The sequence below is a fragment of the Lutjanus erythropterus genome, chromosome 10 (genome assembly GCF_056507025.1).
Source record: "Lutjanus erythropterus isolate fLutEry1 chromosome 10, fLutEry1.hap2, whole genome shotgun sequence".
NCBI classification, from domain to species: domain Eukaryota; kingdom Metazoa; phylum Chordata; class Actinopteri; order Lutjaniformes; family Lutjanidae; genus Lutjanus; species Lutjanus erythropterus.
Genome location: NC_139326.1, coordinates 5,958,060 through 5,975,315, shown reverse-complemented (window position 1 = coordinate 5,975,315; position 17,256 = coordinate 5,958,060). Strand labels below are relative to the sequence as shown.

Sequence of the window (17,256 nt, the reverse complement as noted above, 5' to 3'; positions counted from 1 at the left end):
AAAAATGACCGCATGACTTAAATGGTTGCAGTCGACTGGGGGGTGTCCGACTGATCATTCCACTCTTTGACCTTCAGCCCTAGTTAGGTGTGACCACTTGTCACTGATCAGTCTTGTAGTGTGCAAGCAAACAAGATTCCAGATAACAAGACAGAAGGTTGTCTAGTGTGAACAATACAGTGATCTGGCGACTTTGAAAGTCATGTATTGTGACCAAGACATAACTAACCAGATCTCCTGCTGGTGCTTGGCAGAGTTAGACTGAACTACTGTGATGGAGTAGCACTGACTTGTTGATAGTGTGAAGGTGCCTCAGGGGAGCCTGTAAGAAAGGTGGCAGCCCCAAAATGGCACAGCATCCTTTCCCCAACGAGCTCATTGCTTTGTGCATATACTAGGTTTCAGACTGTGCTGTTGTTAACATTGGGCAGCTTGTTGACACTGACTGACACCGAAGACTTATTGTTTTTATAATGAACTGCTTCTGTGTGCATGCAATTTGAATCTTATGTACACCAGCTGTGTGTGGGCCTCTGTTAATGATGGAGGACCTGTGGTGAGGGAACTGCTAAAAGTGGCAATTCATGCTAAAAACAGGTTTCACTGGCAGGCCTAGCAGGGTGCAGAAAACAGGAGCAACTAGATGAAGAAGAATACAACAGAAGTAGCCAACCCATTACTTCCTGTTATCACCCTCTATTTTCATATATCCAACACATGGAGTATATTCAACAAATGGTGGACGTGAAACAAGCCAACACCCACTGCTGGACCTGTGAATGTGTTGCCCCAACATTTTATAATTATAACCTCCAACTACCACCATTGAGCATAACATCCAGCCATGATTCACCTACTCCAAACAATTCAGCATGTAACAGACAAGTGGGAAAATACAACAAACATACCTGCATGGCTCCTGTAGCACCCTGCAGGAAAATGTTGTGCTGTTGTTTGTTTGTTTGACTTGGCTTTTTGACTCAAACACTGTTCAGTGTTGAGCCTCTCAGGTGAAGGAGTTCTACCACACACCTCTGCTAGGCTGACTTCTTTTCTTTACTGAAGCCATGTTAATGCATTCCTTGTATGAACCAGTTCACTGATTTTCTGTCCTGCCTCTGTGTTACAGCTGCTATGCAGTGTTAGCCACCGTGAGGAAAACTTTGGGTTTACATATGAAGAAATCATCATTTGGTAAGTGAGTCAGCTATTAGTAGTTACTGATTGTACACCGTGTTCTTTTTTTTATCAGTGTGTGCTGTATTTCATATTCATGGGCTTGTTATTTATTAAGGTTAGCACTGTTCTCCAAATCCTCAGTTAGATATGACTTTGGATTTTAAGGTCATAACTTAATTTAAATTTCTTTTTTTGCATTGACAGTTATGCCATTGTCAGACTATTGAGTCTTGATTTGTTAAGATCAACAGATGATTGGTTTTATGCCCTGACAGCTGTCATTACACCTGCAAATTCTTCTTTAAAAAGATTGTCTATATGGCATCAAGTGTGATAATAATGGCTGGCAAGCTACACTGTCGTCTTTGAAGTGTTAGCTTGTCTTCGGCCACACAAGGGCTGCCATAAGTAAGCGAGGATGAAGAGAAAAAAATACTGTGCATATTGCATATTTGCATAATTGTTTGTAAGCCAGGCCATTACGCTAATCAGTTAGGATATTTTACATTTGGAGTATTAATTTGGTCAGACAAGAGTGTATCAACCAACCAAAAGGTTGTCAATGTTTAGTTGAAAAGCAGCAAGAATCGGAGATTATCATGCTTGTGAAACAATCTAGGAAATAACAATAGTTTGTAAAATCTTCTGTCATGCCCATTCTGCAATTGTGGACTCATTTAATTGTTTGAATTTTAACCCCCAGTCTTCGACTAGCTCTACTAAATGAGGCTAAGGAAGTGCGTGCTGCAGGGTTGCGGTCACTCCGCTACCTCATTAGAGACACCAGTGTGCTGCAGAAGGTCCTCAAACTACAGGTGGACTATTTGGTGGCCAGGTAAGATCCTGCTTTGCTCAAACCACTCAGGTGGAAATGTGGTGTCTGGCTGACTTTTCATTTTGTCGGCTTTTACAGGAAGTCACTTAATTTGTTCAAACTTATTCCAGTTCTTTTGAAATGTCACACTTGTTTTTCTCCTGCTGACACATTTATTTTTCTGCTAATAGCTGGCTGTGGTAACAAGAAATGGACATGACTAATTGTTTGTGTGCTTGTTTAGATGCATTGACATCCAGCAGAGCAATGAGGGGGAAAGGACTCAGGCTCTGAGACTAGTCCGAAAGGTAAGATATTCTTTCTCTCATTGATTCAGTCACTGCTGTATTGGCAAAGAAGTCTGCCCTCACTGCTCAGCCTTAGTGCCACCAGAAAGATAGTTGGGTTAGCAGCAGTGTCAGTGTATGTCGATGGTTTGCACTAGTCTGCAGGCGAGGCTATTTATAGCTCTTTCTGTAGTTTACTGTAAACTCTCTTCACACATACACACTCACACTCATGTGCACGCACACATAGAGTCAGGGTCTTGTTTCAGGAAAGCACTATTGGCCATCCAGGCAGTAATGCAACCCCTGTTTTCATCCTGTGACATACAGCCTAGTCTCCCATCATAAAAAGCATTTATGTTATAACTTCTTGGATTGTAAATTCTAAGATATGTGACCCTCGTGCACTGTTTTTGTCTTTCAAAAAATTATTTTCTTTTTCTAGAAGCACAGAAAATAAAACCTATAGTCATTATTTTTCTGCTCCTGTTTGTCCGGACTTGTTTGATGACTCATGTTTTCCTCCTCTCCTTCCCTCTGTAGATTATCACTGTCAATGCAATGCTGTTCCCCACCTCTATTGCAAACTCTCTAATTGCTGTGGGCACTGATGGACTACAGGAGCGAGACCGCATGGTCCGTGCAGCCATCGCCATCGTATGTGAGCTAGGTGAGTGCGCAACACTGATGTCAAAGAACCATTATGGTTCACACAAAGTCTTGAAAGTTTAGAAAACTTAAATGCTTAATTTTAACCATTTTTTGTCAATGTTATGAACATTTTTGAATTAGAATATCCTCCTTGAAGAATGCTTGATTTTCAACTGGGGATGTTCCTAAGGACTAATATCCCTATCAATTAAGCAGAAATTTAAAGTAAGAAAACACATAGAAAACAGTCAAAATCCATGTAAACACACATGTACTGAGTCCTTAACACATTGGCACAGGTTCAATTTCAGCCCGGGCCCTTTGTGCCATAGTGTGTCATTCACAATATGTTGTTATAATTTTAAAATTCACATCATGATAATAATTCTGACATGTTGACAGAATGACACCAGACTATAACACACAGCAACAACAAGCATGCCTGAAAGTGAAAGTAACATTGCGACTGGCTCCACAGTGGAGGGATTAGTTAGAAAAAGAGGAGTGATGTCAGTGTTGTGGAAGGGGTATGGTTACAAAAGGTCAGGTCTACAACAATCCACAATAATATTTAATAAGTGCAAGAAGACTGTAACAGCAAAAGGCAACACAACAAACTAATTTCACCACCTCAAGTAGAAGGTAGAGTACGAGGAGACCCAAAAGTCCTGCAAGGAGAGTTACTGTGAGTTTTAAACCAAAAATATCTTTATCACAGAATACCCTGAAATATTTAGTTTAGGGCCATATTGCTCACCCCTACATTGCACATTATCCTTAACATGACAGAAACTAATGTATTGTGTTTGGTTGCACTTTGCTCTGGCAAGTGCTTATATGCCCATTTGTTTCCACACAGCCTCCATATAACCTTATTTTAATTTTCTAAATGTCAAACACACTGATTTTGCAAGATATCATCTTTGTCCCACTTTGCACCTTGCCGGTTTACATCATACAAAAAGATGAGTAATAGTTTATAGGAAGTTAAACATCTATACGCTGTTCAGACACTTGACTAAATATGAGTGACTTATCTTTAAAGTTCACATCTTCAAGAGAGTGCAAAATCCGTGACAAGCCTTTATTGCCTCTGCCGAAAAGGGGTGAAAATAGCGTGTCCCTTTCAGTGTGATTTTTGCATCACTGCCGTTTAGAGCTGGAGCTGATAAATACCCAGGACTACTGCAGGGTTATTGGACCCAGGAGTGAATGCCAATTGTACTCTTTCCCACTGAAGACAAAAATCAGATGTTCACCGGTGTTAGTGGGTTTTTTGTTCAGTGTAAAAGGGGCTTTAGAGAGCCTGGAGGTTTTTGATTTAGGTCACTTTAAAGTGCTTGAATTTGACTCTTAAATATCTGTACGAACCCCACATTAATTTAGCACACACTTGGGCTCTAATATTTCTTTGTTGCTGCCTCTGCAGCCCTGAAGAACCCGGAGGTTGTGGCCAAACGGGGAGGCCTCAGCACCATCCTGAAGAGTGTGATTGACTGTCAGCTGAGCCGCATCAACGAAGCTCTGATCACGACCGTTCTTCATCTACTCAACCACCCACGTACCCGTCAGTACGTGCGTATTGATGTGGAACTGGAGGTACACACACACACACACACACACACACACACACACACACACACACACACACACACACACAGATATGAATTGAGGAGAAGCGGCTGTTTATAAATGAGCCAGTGTGCTGCTGGGAGTCATTCCAGTCAGGATTAGCAGCCGTAGGTTGCCGTCTCTTTCCCATGGAGCTTACAGTAATCAGTTACAGCATTTCTCTAAAGCCTCATTGTCTGTAAACAGACACCTGGGACAGATGCATCTCATCACCGCAGTCATAATATCCACACTGGTGTCATATGAGATCTCAAACAGGTTAATTATTACTGTAGGATGTTCTGTGGGAATATTTAAGAGTTTGTCCACTTTAATTTTCAAGAACTGCTGAAGAGCCTTAAAGTCTGTGTTTTGTACTCATCCATCTTTTGTGTGTGTTCCAGCAAATCCTTGCGCCTTTCACAGATTTCCACTACCGACACAACGCAGACACGGCTGAAGGGCAACTCAAGTGAGTGTGTGTGTGTGTAGGGGGGGTATAAAGAGTGTCACTGTTACAGTAGAAACAAAAAGATAGTGTTCTGACATTTCCCTCTGTTTACCGTTTGCTGTGTTCCTATAATGGTAACAGCATGCATTGAGAGAGTCGAGGGTTTGTATAGTGTTTTTGTGATTCGGTCTTTGTTATCAGGGCTGCTTGACTCTAGCATGACTCGCCTGAGGATGTGAAGCAAGCCAAGTCACAATAATTCTTTAAGTCAAGATTTGCTTTTATACAAGAAAGGTCTTTTATTGATTGTCCTTGACTATTTCTGATGTTTTAAAAGCGCCTTACAGAGATTATAATGATGCTAAGTGTGTGGTATCCTGTTATTAATGTGTGTGTCATGTTGACAGGGAGGACAGAGAGTCCCGTTTCTTGTCGAGCAGAATGGCCATAGTGGCAGCCTTTCGCTCCTGGTCTGGTAAGAACTGTGATTTAGTGACAAATGGAGTTATTTAAGTGAGAAGTGGAAACCAATAAGTTTGTTTTACATCACTTCAGCTTACTGTTGAATGTAATTTAAGTATCTCTTTTTTTACTCAGGGATTATCCACCTATGCAAGGCTGGAAATTCTGGAATCCAATCTTTAATTGGCTTACTTTGCATACCAAATATGGAAGTTAGGGTGAGTATTGAAAAAGCTGCCACAACTCAGTTCAGTTTTCAACAGGTCTATTAAACAATGCAAGCAAAGCAATATTGGTTTAGGTGTTTGCGTGTGTGTGTGTTGGTGTGTGTGTGAGACTCGTCCCAGAGTTCAATCCATTTCGTAAAGAGTCAGTTTGAGTTTCCCTACAACCCCATAACAGTTCAGTTTCAATCACCCTCACAACCACAAAAAGAAAGACAACTCAAATGTGTGCTCCAGGTTTTACCACACATCCCCACAAAACAAATCAAATGAGGAAATCAAAATGGAAGTAGCAGCATCTGTATTTGCACATCAGTAACAGTGATTATTTGCAACATGTACACCAGGGGCCTCATTTATAAAACTTTGCAGAGAACCCACACTAAATGTTTGCATATGTAGAAATGAGGAAATGTACATACGCCAAAAAAACATTCTGGTTTATAAATCCTTGCACATGCCTGACAGGGTGCAATTTCCTTTTGGAAATCCGGAATCAACTTGGAATTGTCCACATGCATAGGCCAGAAACACCACCTCCTTCAGTCCCAAAATTACCCATAAGTGGTTAAAGAAACACTCTTCATCAAAATGCAATTGACTGTAATTTCATAATAATAATTTCACCACTTCACCATCAGTGTCACCAGTCTCCCGTCTCCAAAATGTGCATATGCATGCGTCAAAGTTTCTTAAACTATATGCGCATTTCTTCATCAGTTCTTTTTTTTAAAAAAATATATAACCCCAATTTCTGTTTAGAAATTAGTGTACACACATTTTAAGACTTTTTATGCACACATAACATTTATAAATGAGACCCTAGTTACTCACAGTACTTTCAGTCAATCAATAGTCAGTCAGGTTTGCAGCGTTGGCCTTAGCTCTGCCAAGACTGGCAACTCAAACAGAAATTCCAACTAGGAAATACACATATCCACCAGATTATTCCTCCTCCAGACACAGATTTTAGAGACAAGGCTTATGTTTTACCACGAGTTGGCTGCAGTGACGCAGACTTTAAAACACGCACTGATGCTATCTCTCCTCCACTGACCGAGAAACACTGGCAGCTCTGAGACGGCGTGTTACTCAGTAGCAGCAAACTCCATTTATCCAAGAACCCTCAAGTCAGAGTAAATTATATTAGGCCGCCTTCTCCTGTAGATCAGCCATGAAAAATGAGAAGCCTGTGAGTTTTTTATTTGTATCAAGGAGCATGAACATTGTAGCATGATGTGTTTGAGTTAATTTGCCTTATTTGACATGGCACATCCTGCGATGTGACTATTGTACATGCCCACATCACGATGTTGATGCTGATACAATGTATCATGCAGCCCTGTTAATTGACCTGTGGTGTTCTTAAAGATGGAGTACTTGTCTTCATGGAGTCAGATTATCAGAGCACAGAGTGAGATATACTCACAGGGAGCCACGGCACAGATAGATCACTTTTACCACTCTGATATTATCACTCTGTTTCCAGTGGAATCGGAGAAAAACAAGGCTACATTGTGTTACACACCAGCAGTAACACTAAGATATTAGAAGTGCTGGCAGCTTGTGCTGTATCAAATATGTATGTATCTGATTTCTCTAATATAATTTGCCCTGCAGAAAGGCTTGTTGGAGGTGTTATATGAGATATTCAGGCTCCCTGTGCCCATTGCAACCCAAGACTTCACGGAAGCCCTTCTAAGTGTTGGTGAGTAAATCTGATAATTCATTTTTATGCTTCCTCCTAGTACAATGGTACCAAGTAATTTGGGTGTTTTTACAGACAGTACATGTATTTGTAGTTTTGCCAAGTGACCTAATATGATCCTGACAAAAAGCATACTCCTGTGCGTGCATTTTTGTCTAATAAATAAACAAATAAAAGTCACAAAATGGCAAGAAATTAAATCATCGTCCTGTCTTGTTAACTCCACTCCACCATCTTGGCTTGTATTCTGACTACACAATATTTTTCCCCGCTGCCCCTCTGCCACTTGGTTAGCTTGCAACATGAGAGTCTGTCACTGAGCAGTGAACGGTGGCAATATAATTTGACAAAAATGGCCCAGTAGGCTCAGCCAATCACCATTAGCCAACATATTTGTCCAATCCTAACACAGTTCAAGCTGATTCTGCTCTGCTCTTCCTCAGACCCTGCCAGGTTCCAGGACACCTGGAGACTGTCTGATGGGTTTGTTGCTGCTGAAGCCAAAGTCATCCTTCCTCATCGGGCCCGCTCGAGGTGGGAGACTATATGAGAGACTAAAAATGGAATAAGTGGATCATAATTTGACTAGTTTAGTGGTTACATGAGCCATGAAAATGTTTTTCTGCTTGCTTTATTAGGCCTGATCTGATGGACAACTACCTGGCCTTTGTTCTGTCTGCCTTCATTACCAGTGGGCTGTTAGAGGTGAGCTAATAACTGATATTTTAGACTTTTGAACCAAAAGGCAGATTTCTAAGAGACTTTGCGTGAATGTATTTTAGAGGTATCGCATGTCTAGGGATGTAGATAAAAGCTCCATATAAAGATTTGGCTATACAAATATTATTAGTATTATACTGTTTGTAGAATTAAAATTAAATTAAAAGATGGACGACTAACATTCAAAGCCTTTTTCAAAAACTTCAATAGAAGCTTAAAATATAAAGTACAGTACACAGTACAGCACTACAGAGATCATGGCTCCTCTGATTGTACTGTTAAACCATGTCCTCTTTGTCACCACAGGGTCTTGTTGAAGTTGTGACCAGTAGTGATGATCAGCTTGCTGTCAGAGCCACCATCCTCTTGGGAGAACTTCTACACATGGTAATGTTAAAATTCAGAAAGCATCTCTTACACAGGTATTTATTTATAGTTTTGTTTTGCACCCTGAAATGTATCAAAGTAAAGAAGAAACTAGCCCTGAATGCATTCTTTCATGGCACTGCTTAATAAATATGGAAGATTTGTGCTTTTAGAGAAAAATTGCCTGCTGTTACTGCAGATCTGATACTAAATGCATTTTTTTTTTTCCTTTTCCTCCACCCGCTCCTCTCTTGTTTAGGCAAACACCATCCTTCCTCATTCCCACAGTCACCACCTGCACTGCCTTCCCACCCTCATCAACATGGCAGCCTCCTTTGACATCCCACAGCAGAAACGACTGTGAGTACACTCAGACATGTTACACAGTCCTAACACATCAATTGACCAGAACAACAGGATGTATTCTCTCACAATACACTGATTATCTCTTAACACAGTACAGAAATTATATATGAAAGTAATATATGATGGATTTCTGTTAAGATTTGCCAAAAATCCATTAATACTCAAATATCTCCTACATGTTTGTCGTTATTCCAGTCGGGCTAGTGCTGCAGTCAACAATCTGAAACGTTTCCATGAGAAGAAGAAGAAAGGTTTGAAACCACACAGTCTTTATCTGGACCACATCATCCGCAAGTCTGTGTCTTCACACAACCGCAGAGAGTCCCACTCGCGTGCTCACAGGGACATTTATGTCATAAAGGTAAATATGAACATGTTCTTCAGATTCTAGATATTTAGTGTAGCTGCCCTTTGTGTCTCAGCAACATATTAAGAAAATACATGTTGGGAAATATGCTTATTTTCCATTTTACCCACAGTTGTTATCGAATTCATCTTTGTGTGGTCAGAACAAAGGTCTCGGGTGTGGTTAGTTTAGCTTGGCACAAACACCCAGCTTCAATCAGGTGGCCTTGTATCTCAGTTGGTAGAGCATGTACCCTTTGTACCGTAGGCTGTGAGTTCGACTCCCATCTACAGCCTTTTGCTGCATGGCATCCCCCCATTCTCTCTCTCCCTTTCCTGTCCTAACTTCAGCTGTCTCTTATCAATTAAAGGCATAGAAAGTTCAAAAAGCAAATGAAAAGAATAGCATGTTTCTCTTCCAAAGTGGTCTTATTTACATATTACTAGGGCTGACCTGAATACATAGAAGCTTCTACTGTTGCCATGGTAATGGTCGTCCACATCAGAATCCAAATAGTTGGAGTTTTTTTTAAATTAGTTTTTTTCTTTTTTGAAAAAGAGGGAAGGAGACTGCATTGGCTGCAGTGAAAAAGAGGCAAAATACTGACAGAAACTGAGGCGTTGAATTAGTATCAGAACACATGTACATAAAAACAAGACGCATGCAAGTGATACAAGGGCACAGAGCAGTGTGTGCAAGCAGAAAGCATCCTCACGAAGGAGCATTTCTGCTCTGTGTGCACAAATGCAGTCCTCTGAGCAGTGTGAGCTCGATCCTCCTTATGTCCCGGCAACTGCTCAGTGCTGTACCACTCATTCAGTTGACTTTTGAGATGGAATAAACAGGGCCTGACATCTCACCGCCTGCCCTTGTCTCACATTAGACTTTTGAGACTTTTAGACTCTTACAATAAGCAAAACATAAGTAAATAATGACCAGAAGTTACATGTGTGATTCTTACTGAAGCTTCAAAGCCCCCAAAATGGTATTCAGAACAGCCCCACATGCTGTACTGACAGCAGTTTAGCCACCAGTTCACCCAAGAGTGACCTGTTTGTTGTGTCAAGTTTTGAAAATGTGCTGATCCAGCTCTGTGCAGCCAGTCAGTAAATGGCTTCAAAGTGTATACATATTGCTCCTTAAACAACGTGTCATTTCCTGTTTCTACATTTGTTGTACACACAAGATACAATATGAGAATGATGCAGAGTTGATGTTATTAGAAGGCACCATTGACAATGTGTTGTTTCTTACAATGTAAAGCAGATTTAAATAAATTAAGTGAATAAAAGTGTTGCAAAGCTTTCAAACTTTACAAAATAATTAATGCATCTTACTTAACACAGTAAAAAAAATCTTTGTGTTTCTGTCCTGTTTGTGTTCAGGACACAGAAGAAGCATTGATGATGAACCTGAGAGACAGTCATATTCTCAACCACAAGCAGAACCTGGAGTGGAACTGGTTGCTTATTGCCACCATCCTTAAGGTCAGACTGGTCTCATGTAGCACCACACCACTCTGTTGTTTTTTTAATGTAATTAAACTAATCTAATGTTTAAATATTGCCCCCCCACAGTGGCCAAATGTAAACCTCAGGAACAACAAAGATGAACAGATGCACAAGTAAGACTTTGATTTTTGAAGACTTAGAAATAGATTTATACTGGTTAAGACTTATAAACTTGTCCTACATCTTGTTTTAAATACTTGTTTGTTTTCTGTGTGATGCAGGTTTGTGCGGAGGCTGCTGTACTTTTATAAGCCCAGCAGTAAGTTGTACGCAGGGCTGGCATTGGATCACTCAAAGGCAAGACAACTCACTGTGGTCGGCTGTCAGTTTGTCGAGTTCCTCATGGACTCAGACGAGGTAAGAGAAATGTGCACTACACGCAAAAACTTGCTTTCTTGTTTTGCCTTTTTTCCATTGGCTAACTTGCCTCTCCTGTTGGCGCCGCTTCTCCTCTTCCTTTCCCACTGTCACCAGGATGGCCAGGGTTACCTGGAGGACCTGGTGAGGGACATGGTGTCATGGCTGTCCTCGTCCTCTGGGCTGAAGCCTGAGCGCTGTCTGCAGAGTAACGGCCTGCTCACCACACTCAGCCAACACTACTTCCTCTTCCTGGGGACGCTCTCTGCACACCCACAGGGAGTCAAACTGCTGGAGAAATGTGGCCTGTTTCAGTGGTGAGTGGACAGAAAAATACTATTCTATCATTTTGTGAAAGCTCAGAAGTGCTGTGAGACTTTCAGAAATGTGTTTTGATAAAATAACATGTTTCATTAAGTTTATGCCAATAACTCTTCTTGTGTTTTTTGCAGCCTGCTGAATCTGTGCTCTGTGAAGAACCAGGATGCTGTGCTGAAACTCGCTGTATCCACACTGGACTACAGCAGAGACGGTCTGGCCAGAGTCATCCTCTCCAAGATCCTCACTGCTGCTACTGATGTAAGACACAGCAACAAAAGGGCATGACATACAAACAAAAAAATAAAGCAGTGATAGGAAGAACAGTACAGTTTCACAAGTCAGTTATCTATAGACTATATGCAGTAGGTCTATATCTCAGCATTTCATTCATTTCTGCAAATAGAACTACATGAAGAAGCTATTTTAAAGTTTAAATTCTATTTAAGATATAAACTAAAATAAAAACTCACAACATAAGGTGTGATTTACAGAAAGCGAGGTGTTATTCACAGGTTGTCAACTGTTTGTAACTTAAGGCCACATCTATTTGAAAACTTGAGAGCCACCTTCACAAATAAATGTCAAAAAGCATGACACAGAAAAAGAAAAAATAATTATGATGCTATGAATCCAAATTTAATGTATTATGCATTAGCTAGCTAACAATGGTAAACCACATTTGTCTCTGCCTGATGTTGTGATATTCAGATGTAACTGGTCATTGAAAGTATGCGTTTTAATTATTTTTTTTTATGTGTGAACTCTTGAGCACATTTGGCAGAACCACTGCTTCTGTGGCCCACTAGAGGAGACCCTGAGGCCCACCAGTAGGTCATGGCACAGTGGTTGAGAATACACAGTTAAAACAAAGAACTAGTAGAACAGTGACTCAGCATCAGGGGGAAGAAAACATTGAATTTGTCAATGAAGAAACCTATTAAGAATGTATGATTGTAATTATACAGACAGAGAATTGTCTAAAAAGAAATAATCTGCTTTAAATTCATCCAAATTGCAGTTATTGTGTTCACTGTTTGGGTTAATTGTACAGTTGATCTGTTGTTCTGTACTCTTATTGTTATGCATCAAATATAATATTAAACCTACAATAAATACATCACTCAGTCAGGGTTTCCACCTCACTGCACTGTTCCTGCACAACCAGGATCTGTTGGTATTTTTCCTAATGTCCCCTCTTTTTCCCACAATACTTCTTGTCTCACTGAGCAGACGTGCAGGTTGTACGCCACCAAACACCTCCGCGTGCTGCTGCGAGCGAGTGTGGAGTTCTTCAGCAGCTGGGGCATGGAGCTGCTGGTCACACAGCTCCACGACCACAGCAAGGCTGTGTCCATGGAGGCCCTGGACATTCTGGACGAGGCCTGTGAGGACAAGGTGACTACTCGAAAAACACACTCAATAAATCAATAAATATTGAAAGAGGCAGTGCAGGAATATTAATGCGTTGAAAGACGAGATTGGGCTGGTGACGTCCATCCTTCATGTTGTCTGACTTGGTATCTTTGTGCTGGTTCACAGGCCAACCTCCATGCTCTAATCCAACTGAAACCAGCTCTGTCCCACCTGGGGGACAAGGGCCTCCTGCTGCTCCTCAGGTGGGTGTTAACCACAACAGCGCTGCTTACATTATACAATATGTTTCAGCTTTTCATGCAGTAAATACACTCTTGAATACTCTCTTGTTTCTGCTGTTTAGGTTCCTGTCCATTCCTAAAGGTTTCTCCTACCTCAACGAGAGGGGCTACGTCAGCAAACAGCTGGATAAATGGCAGAAGGTATTATCAACATGGTGTCATACAGCAATATAGCAATCCATACGTTTTTGTTTTTTTTTTCATTTAGATGCTTTTGTTTTCCTGTTTTCACCTAAATGCCTTTTTATTACAGGAATACAACCTTAAGTATGTGGATCTGATAGAGGAGCAGCTCAACGAAGCACTAACAACCTACCGCAAACCTGTTGATGGAGACAACTACGTCAGACGCAGCAACCAAAGGTAAGAGGCTGGACTTTGTTGTCACCTGACGAGCAGCAGGATGCCCTGCAGAGTTCATGCCTAATGTCTCTGTTTGTGTCTCCAGGTTACAAAGACCAAATGTCTATCTCCCTGTGCACTTGTATGGTCAGCTGGTCCATGATAAGACGGGCTGTCATCTATTGGAGGCTCAGGTAACTGATTTAGTTTATTTGTTCTTTCATTCTCTGCATTCATTGCTCTGGGGTGCAGTAGGTTGTGCAGATTCAGCAGCCTTTGTTCCTAATGTCTTTTTTTTTTTTTTTTTTTGTCTCCAGAGTGTGGTTCCTGACCTCAGCTACACAGTTCGCTCCCCGATGCTGGACACCTGGGAGGGCATTAAACAGCTGAAGGCTGCTCTCTGGGCCCTGGTTAGTATCATTTATGTCACCTGAGTTATGCTGAGGTCACACTACAGGATTGTAGGCCTGATTTTCAACTTGCCAACAGTTTTTGGAGCTCACCAACGATCTGAGAGTTCTCCCAGAGCTCGCAGACACCTGAAACATCAAACAGATTTAATATCTGGTTGTGTCGGGGAAGGGTTGGGGACCCATGCAATTAGCTACAGCCAATGAAGCACACAAGGCCTCCAGGGGGAAAGGAGTCGAGAGGGAGAGACGGCAGAACACCGGAGCAGCAAACAGAAAAACCCAAATACAGAAAAAAATGACCATGAAGTAGTAGCAGTTTTAAAGTTATAAAGTAGTTCAAACACACACACTCCACATCTAGCAGCTACTTCAGTAACATGCTGCACACTGGCACTTCAGTACTGATGTTTCTGTGACAAAACATAGTTTGAAGAGCGAACATTGATCAGTGATGTAGTATGCAGACTTCAAAATTCCCGATTACAAGACAGAAAGTTTGACTAGTACAACGATCTGACAACTTTGAAAGTCACGTACTGTGACCACTCTCTCATCACTATAACAATAATAATAATAATAATAATAAAAATAATATTTACAAAGAGATGGCACTGACTGTTGTTGTTTTTCTTCTCAGGGAAACATTGGCTCTTCAAACTGGGGTCTGAATCTCCTGCAGGAGGAGAACGTCATTCCTGACATCCTCGCATTGGCTCAGCACTGTGAGGTGCTGTCAGTACGAGGGTAAGCTTATCATTTTCATACCCAGGTTTTACTTTTTTAAGGAGAAGATCACTTTTAACTGATGTTCACTTAAAGTATATGTCTCCATGGATCCAAAAGTTTTTGGTTTTTTTTCCAAGAGAACCAAGTTGACAGTAAACCAGGTTTTCTGTAGGTGACAAAAGCTCAAAATGTAATTGCATTAATAAATGATGAAAAGTAAAATGCTGCAGTCATTAGACAATTTAAATTTACACCTAGATATCTGCATCATATTTTTTAAATAGATTTCCTATATTTTTTTTTTAGAGTTCAGACAAACTGAACCCTGTAAATACTGAAAATAAAATCTTTGAAGCATCTCCCAGCAGTAACATGTGAACTATTCTGGTCTTAATATGTTTTGGGTGTGAGATGACAATGTTTGATTTCAGCTGCCTCTCAAAATCCTATATCTTAAGCTGCATTTGATTTGGCACATTGACCTGAAACACCTCAAACATAACTAATGAAGCAATTGCACATATTTCTGATAGTATATAATGAGTGAACAGAACATATTGTTTTCTTATTGTTCTCTCCTGTCCGTAGGACATGTGTTTATGTGCTGGGAGTAATCTCCAAGACCAGGCAGGGCTGTGAGGTGCTGAAGCAGTATGGTTGGGATGCAGTCAGACACAGTCGCAGGACGCTGTGGCCTGTCACTCCGGAAGAGGTCGACGCACAGCTGACCTCTGAACTCTCCTCAGTGCCGAGCACACTCAGTCTGAACTCTGAATCCACCAGCTCGCGCCACAACAGTGAAAGCGAGTCTCAACCAAGTACGTAGGAATTACTTTTACTTTTACTTTTTTAAGTTGTACTTTTTCTTTGTTTTTTAATATTATGATGAATATTATACCGTGAGTTTATGTTATCGTTACATCGCTATCCTGTTGTGTTCTTAATTCTTTTCTTGTGTTCTCAGACATGTACATCCTGGACGATGACAAGTGTGACGTTCTGGACCAGTCAGACGAGCCCTCTTTTTATTTACACTCCAAACCAGTCAAGGACCGCAGCCCCTTCACCATCCTGGCCTCCACGCGTTTCGTTCGCACTCGCTTCCTCAACTCCCTGTCCCTCCCCAGCAAGAAGCTGCGCTCCACCAGCGACCCCAAGACCCCGTCAGGCTCACGCACCCCCACTGAACTGAAGAGCATGAGGCGGAACAGGACGGTGACGGAACCTTCTGTCTACAGCCCGAACCAGGGGGACGTCTTCACCTCTGTGTTTAACGGCAGAGGAATGCCGAAGAGTCCCACGGTCAGCCTGGAGACGTCCTTCGTGGGGACCAGGGGGGGCTCTGAGGAGCAGCTGGTGGACGGCAGGCTGGTCAGGGGAGGGGGCTCAGGCCTCGGACTCAGTGGTCTGGGAGGGCACGGGGCTGTGGAGCACCCGAGTCGGGAGAGGGAGCAGACCAGTCGAGAGCGTCTGGCGGGAGACGGCGGTTCCTCGTCCAGTGGAGGTAACGTGGGTGGGGGTGGAGGAGGCGGCGGAGGTACTCAGTTTAAAAGCCGCAGTCAGAGCTTTAACACGGACACCACAACTAGCGGCATCAGCTCCATGAGCTCCAGCCCCTCCAGGGAGACCGTTGGAAACCCCGAACCTGAACCAGACTCCTCTGACTGCGTGAGCCTGAACACGGTGGTGTCTGCCAAGACTGTCAAAACACTCTCCTCCCTCACCCCCCAGGCTCAGACCAACCACATGTCCACGTCAAAGTCCTCCACCGTCTCTCTGGTACCGCCGGGCTCCTCGCACACTCTCCCTCGCCGAGCTCAGTCTCTCAAGTCTCCGTCAGTGACCACCATCAAGAGCCTGGCTGACTGCAGCTTCATGTACACAAGCCCACGGGACGCGCTGGGCTACGCCACGCTGAAGAGGCTGCAGCAGCAGAGGATACACCCATCTCTGTCTCACAGCGAAGCGCTGGCTTCACCAGCCAAAGACGTGCTGTTCACCGACACCATCACTATGAAGACCGGCAGCCTGGACTCCAGATTAACACCTCGCAGGTAAGGCAGCCATCGATACAGGAACAAAGAGACACTGAATGAATCTTTTTTTCGTTTATCTACAAGAATGTGATTAGTTTTTTCTAGTTATATTTTTCTTGTTGCCTGAATTGAAAGCGGTGAGAGAAGAAGATGCTGCCTGTGGGTTTTGTTCTGTGACAAGCAGACTGATATTAGCTAGGTAGCTAAAAAGACAAAAAAAACACAAGCAAGTGGTGTTTACCTGTATTTATTTAATGTATGCGGCTGAGTCAGTGTTTGTTGCTCGTCTCCAGGGTTAGGAAGCTTTGACCAGCAAAGTGCAGCAAGTTCTGCTCTGCAGATTGGAAAGCAGGTGGAATACTTAAATATTTGGGGAAGCAAATCTGGCTGCTTTCACATGTTGTGCTGCAGCTTGATGGACTCTGTACCTGAGCTAAAAACAGCACATAGATCCACCTAACATAAAAAGAAGGAAGTTCACAAACAGTGCGTATACATGTTAATAAATAACCACAAATTATTGTGACACGTTCTAACTTCTGACTGACAGAGTGAGCGGTCATTTACAAACAATCTGTGTCTGGTCTGTCTAACAATCTGTGTTTCTTTTTCCTTTTTGCTGTCTATTTACAATGTAGTTCAGATCGTCTGACCTGTGACTGTTGCCAGTAAATGCCACATGGCAATGTAAACATTGATCTTTTTAATAA

At 42.1% G+C, this 17,256-nt stretch overlaps 1 protein-coding gene across 1 annotated transcript in view; it reads left to right on the top strand.

Moving 5' to 3' along the window:
- LOC146319925 (rapamycin-insensitive companion of mTOR-like) overlaps window positions 1-17,256 on the top strand; it is a 30,584-nt gene that overhangs the window by 6,837 nt on the left and 6,491 nt on the right. The window contains exons 4-31 of the mRNA XM_084728029.1: window positions 1,130-1,194; window positions 1,883-2,014; window positions 2,238-2,301; window positions 2,824-2,950; window positions 4,361-4,530; window positions 4,947-5,014; window positions 5,401-5,468; window positions 5,591-5,673; window positions 7,300-7,387; window positions 7,831-7,921; window positions 8,026-8,092; window positions 8,414-8,494; window positions 8,733-8,833; window positions 9,035-9,200; window positions 10,571-10,672; window positions 10,763-10,809; window positions 10,918-11,053; window positions 11,171-11,370; window positions 11,506-11,632; window positions 12,605-12,769; window positions 12,914-12,990; window positions 13,092-13,170; window positions 13,283-13,392; window positions 13,478-13,565; window positions 13,689-13,781; window positions 14,422-14,528; window positions 15,099-15,328; window positions 15,475-16,564. Of these exons, the coding sequence (XP_084584155.1) occupies window positions 1,130-1,194; window positions 1,883-2,014; window positions 2,238-2,301; window positions 2,824-2,950; window positions 4,361-4,530; window positions 4,947-5,014; window positions 5,401-5,468; window positions 5,591-5,673; window positions 7,300-7,387; window positions 7,831-7,921; window positions 8,026-8,092; window positions 8,414-8,494; window positions 8,733-8,833; window positions 9,035-9,200; window positions 10,571-10,672; window positions 10,763-10,809; window positions 10,918-11,053; window positions 11,171-11,370; window positions 11,506-11,632; window positions 12,605-12,769; window positions 12,914-12,990; window positions 13,092-13,170; window positions 13,283-13,392; window positions 13,478-13,565; window positions 13,689-13,781; window positions 14,422-14,528; window positions 15,099-15,328; window positions 15,475-16,564 (4,022 nt within the window). The remainder of the gene's footprint in view (window positions 1-1,129; window positions 1,195-1,882; window positions 2,015-2,237; window positions 2,302-2,823; window positions 2,951-4,360; window positions 4,531-4,946; window positions 5,015-5,400; window positions 5,469-5,590; window positions 5,674-7,299; window positions 7,388-7,830; window positions 7,922-8,025; window positions 8,093-8,413; window positions 8,495-8,732; window positions 8,834-9,034; window positions 9,201-10,570; window positions 10,673-10,762; window positions 10,810-10,917; window positions 11,054-11,170; window positions 11,371-11,505; window positions 11,633-12,604; window positions 12,770-12,913; window positions 12,991-13,091; window positions 13,171-13,282; window positions 13,393-13,477; window positions 13,566-13,688; window positions 13,782-14,421; window positions 14,529-15,098; window positions 15,329-15,474; window positions 16,565-17,256) is intronic.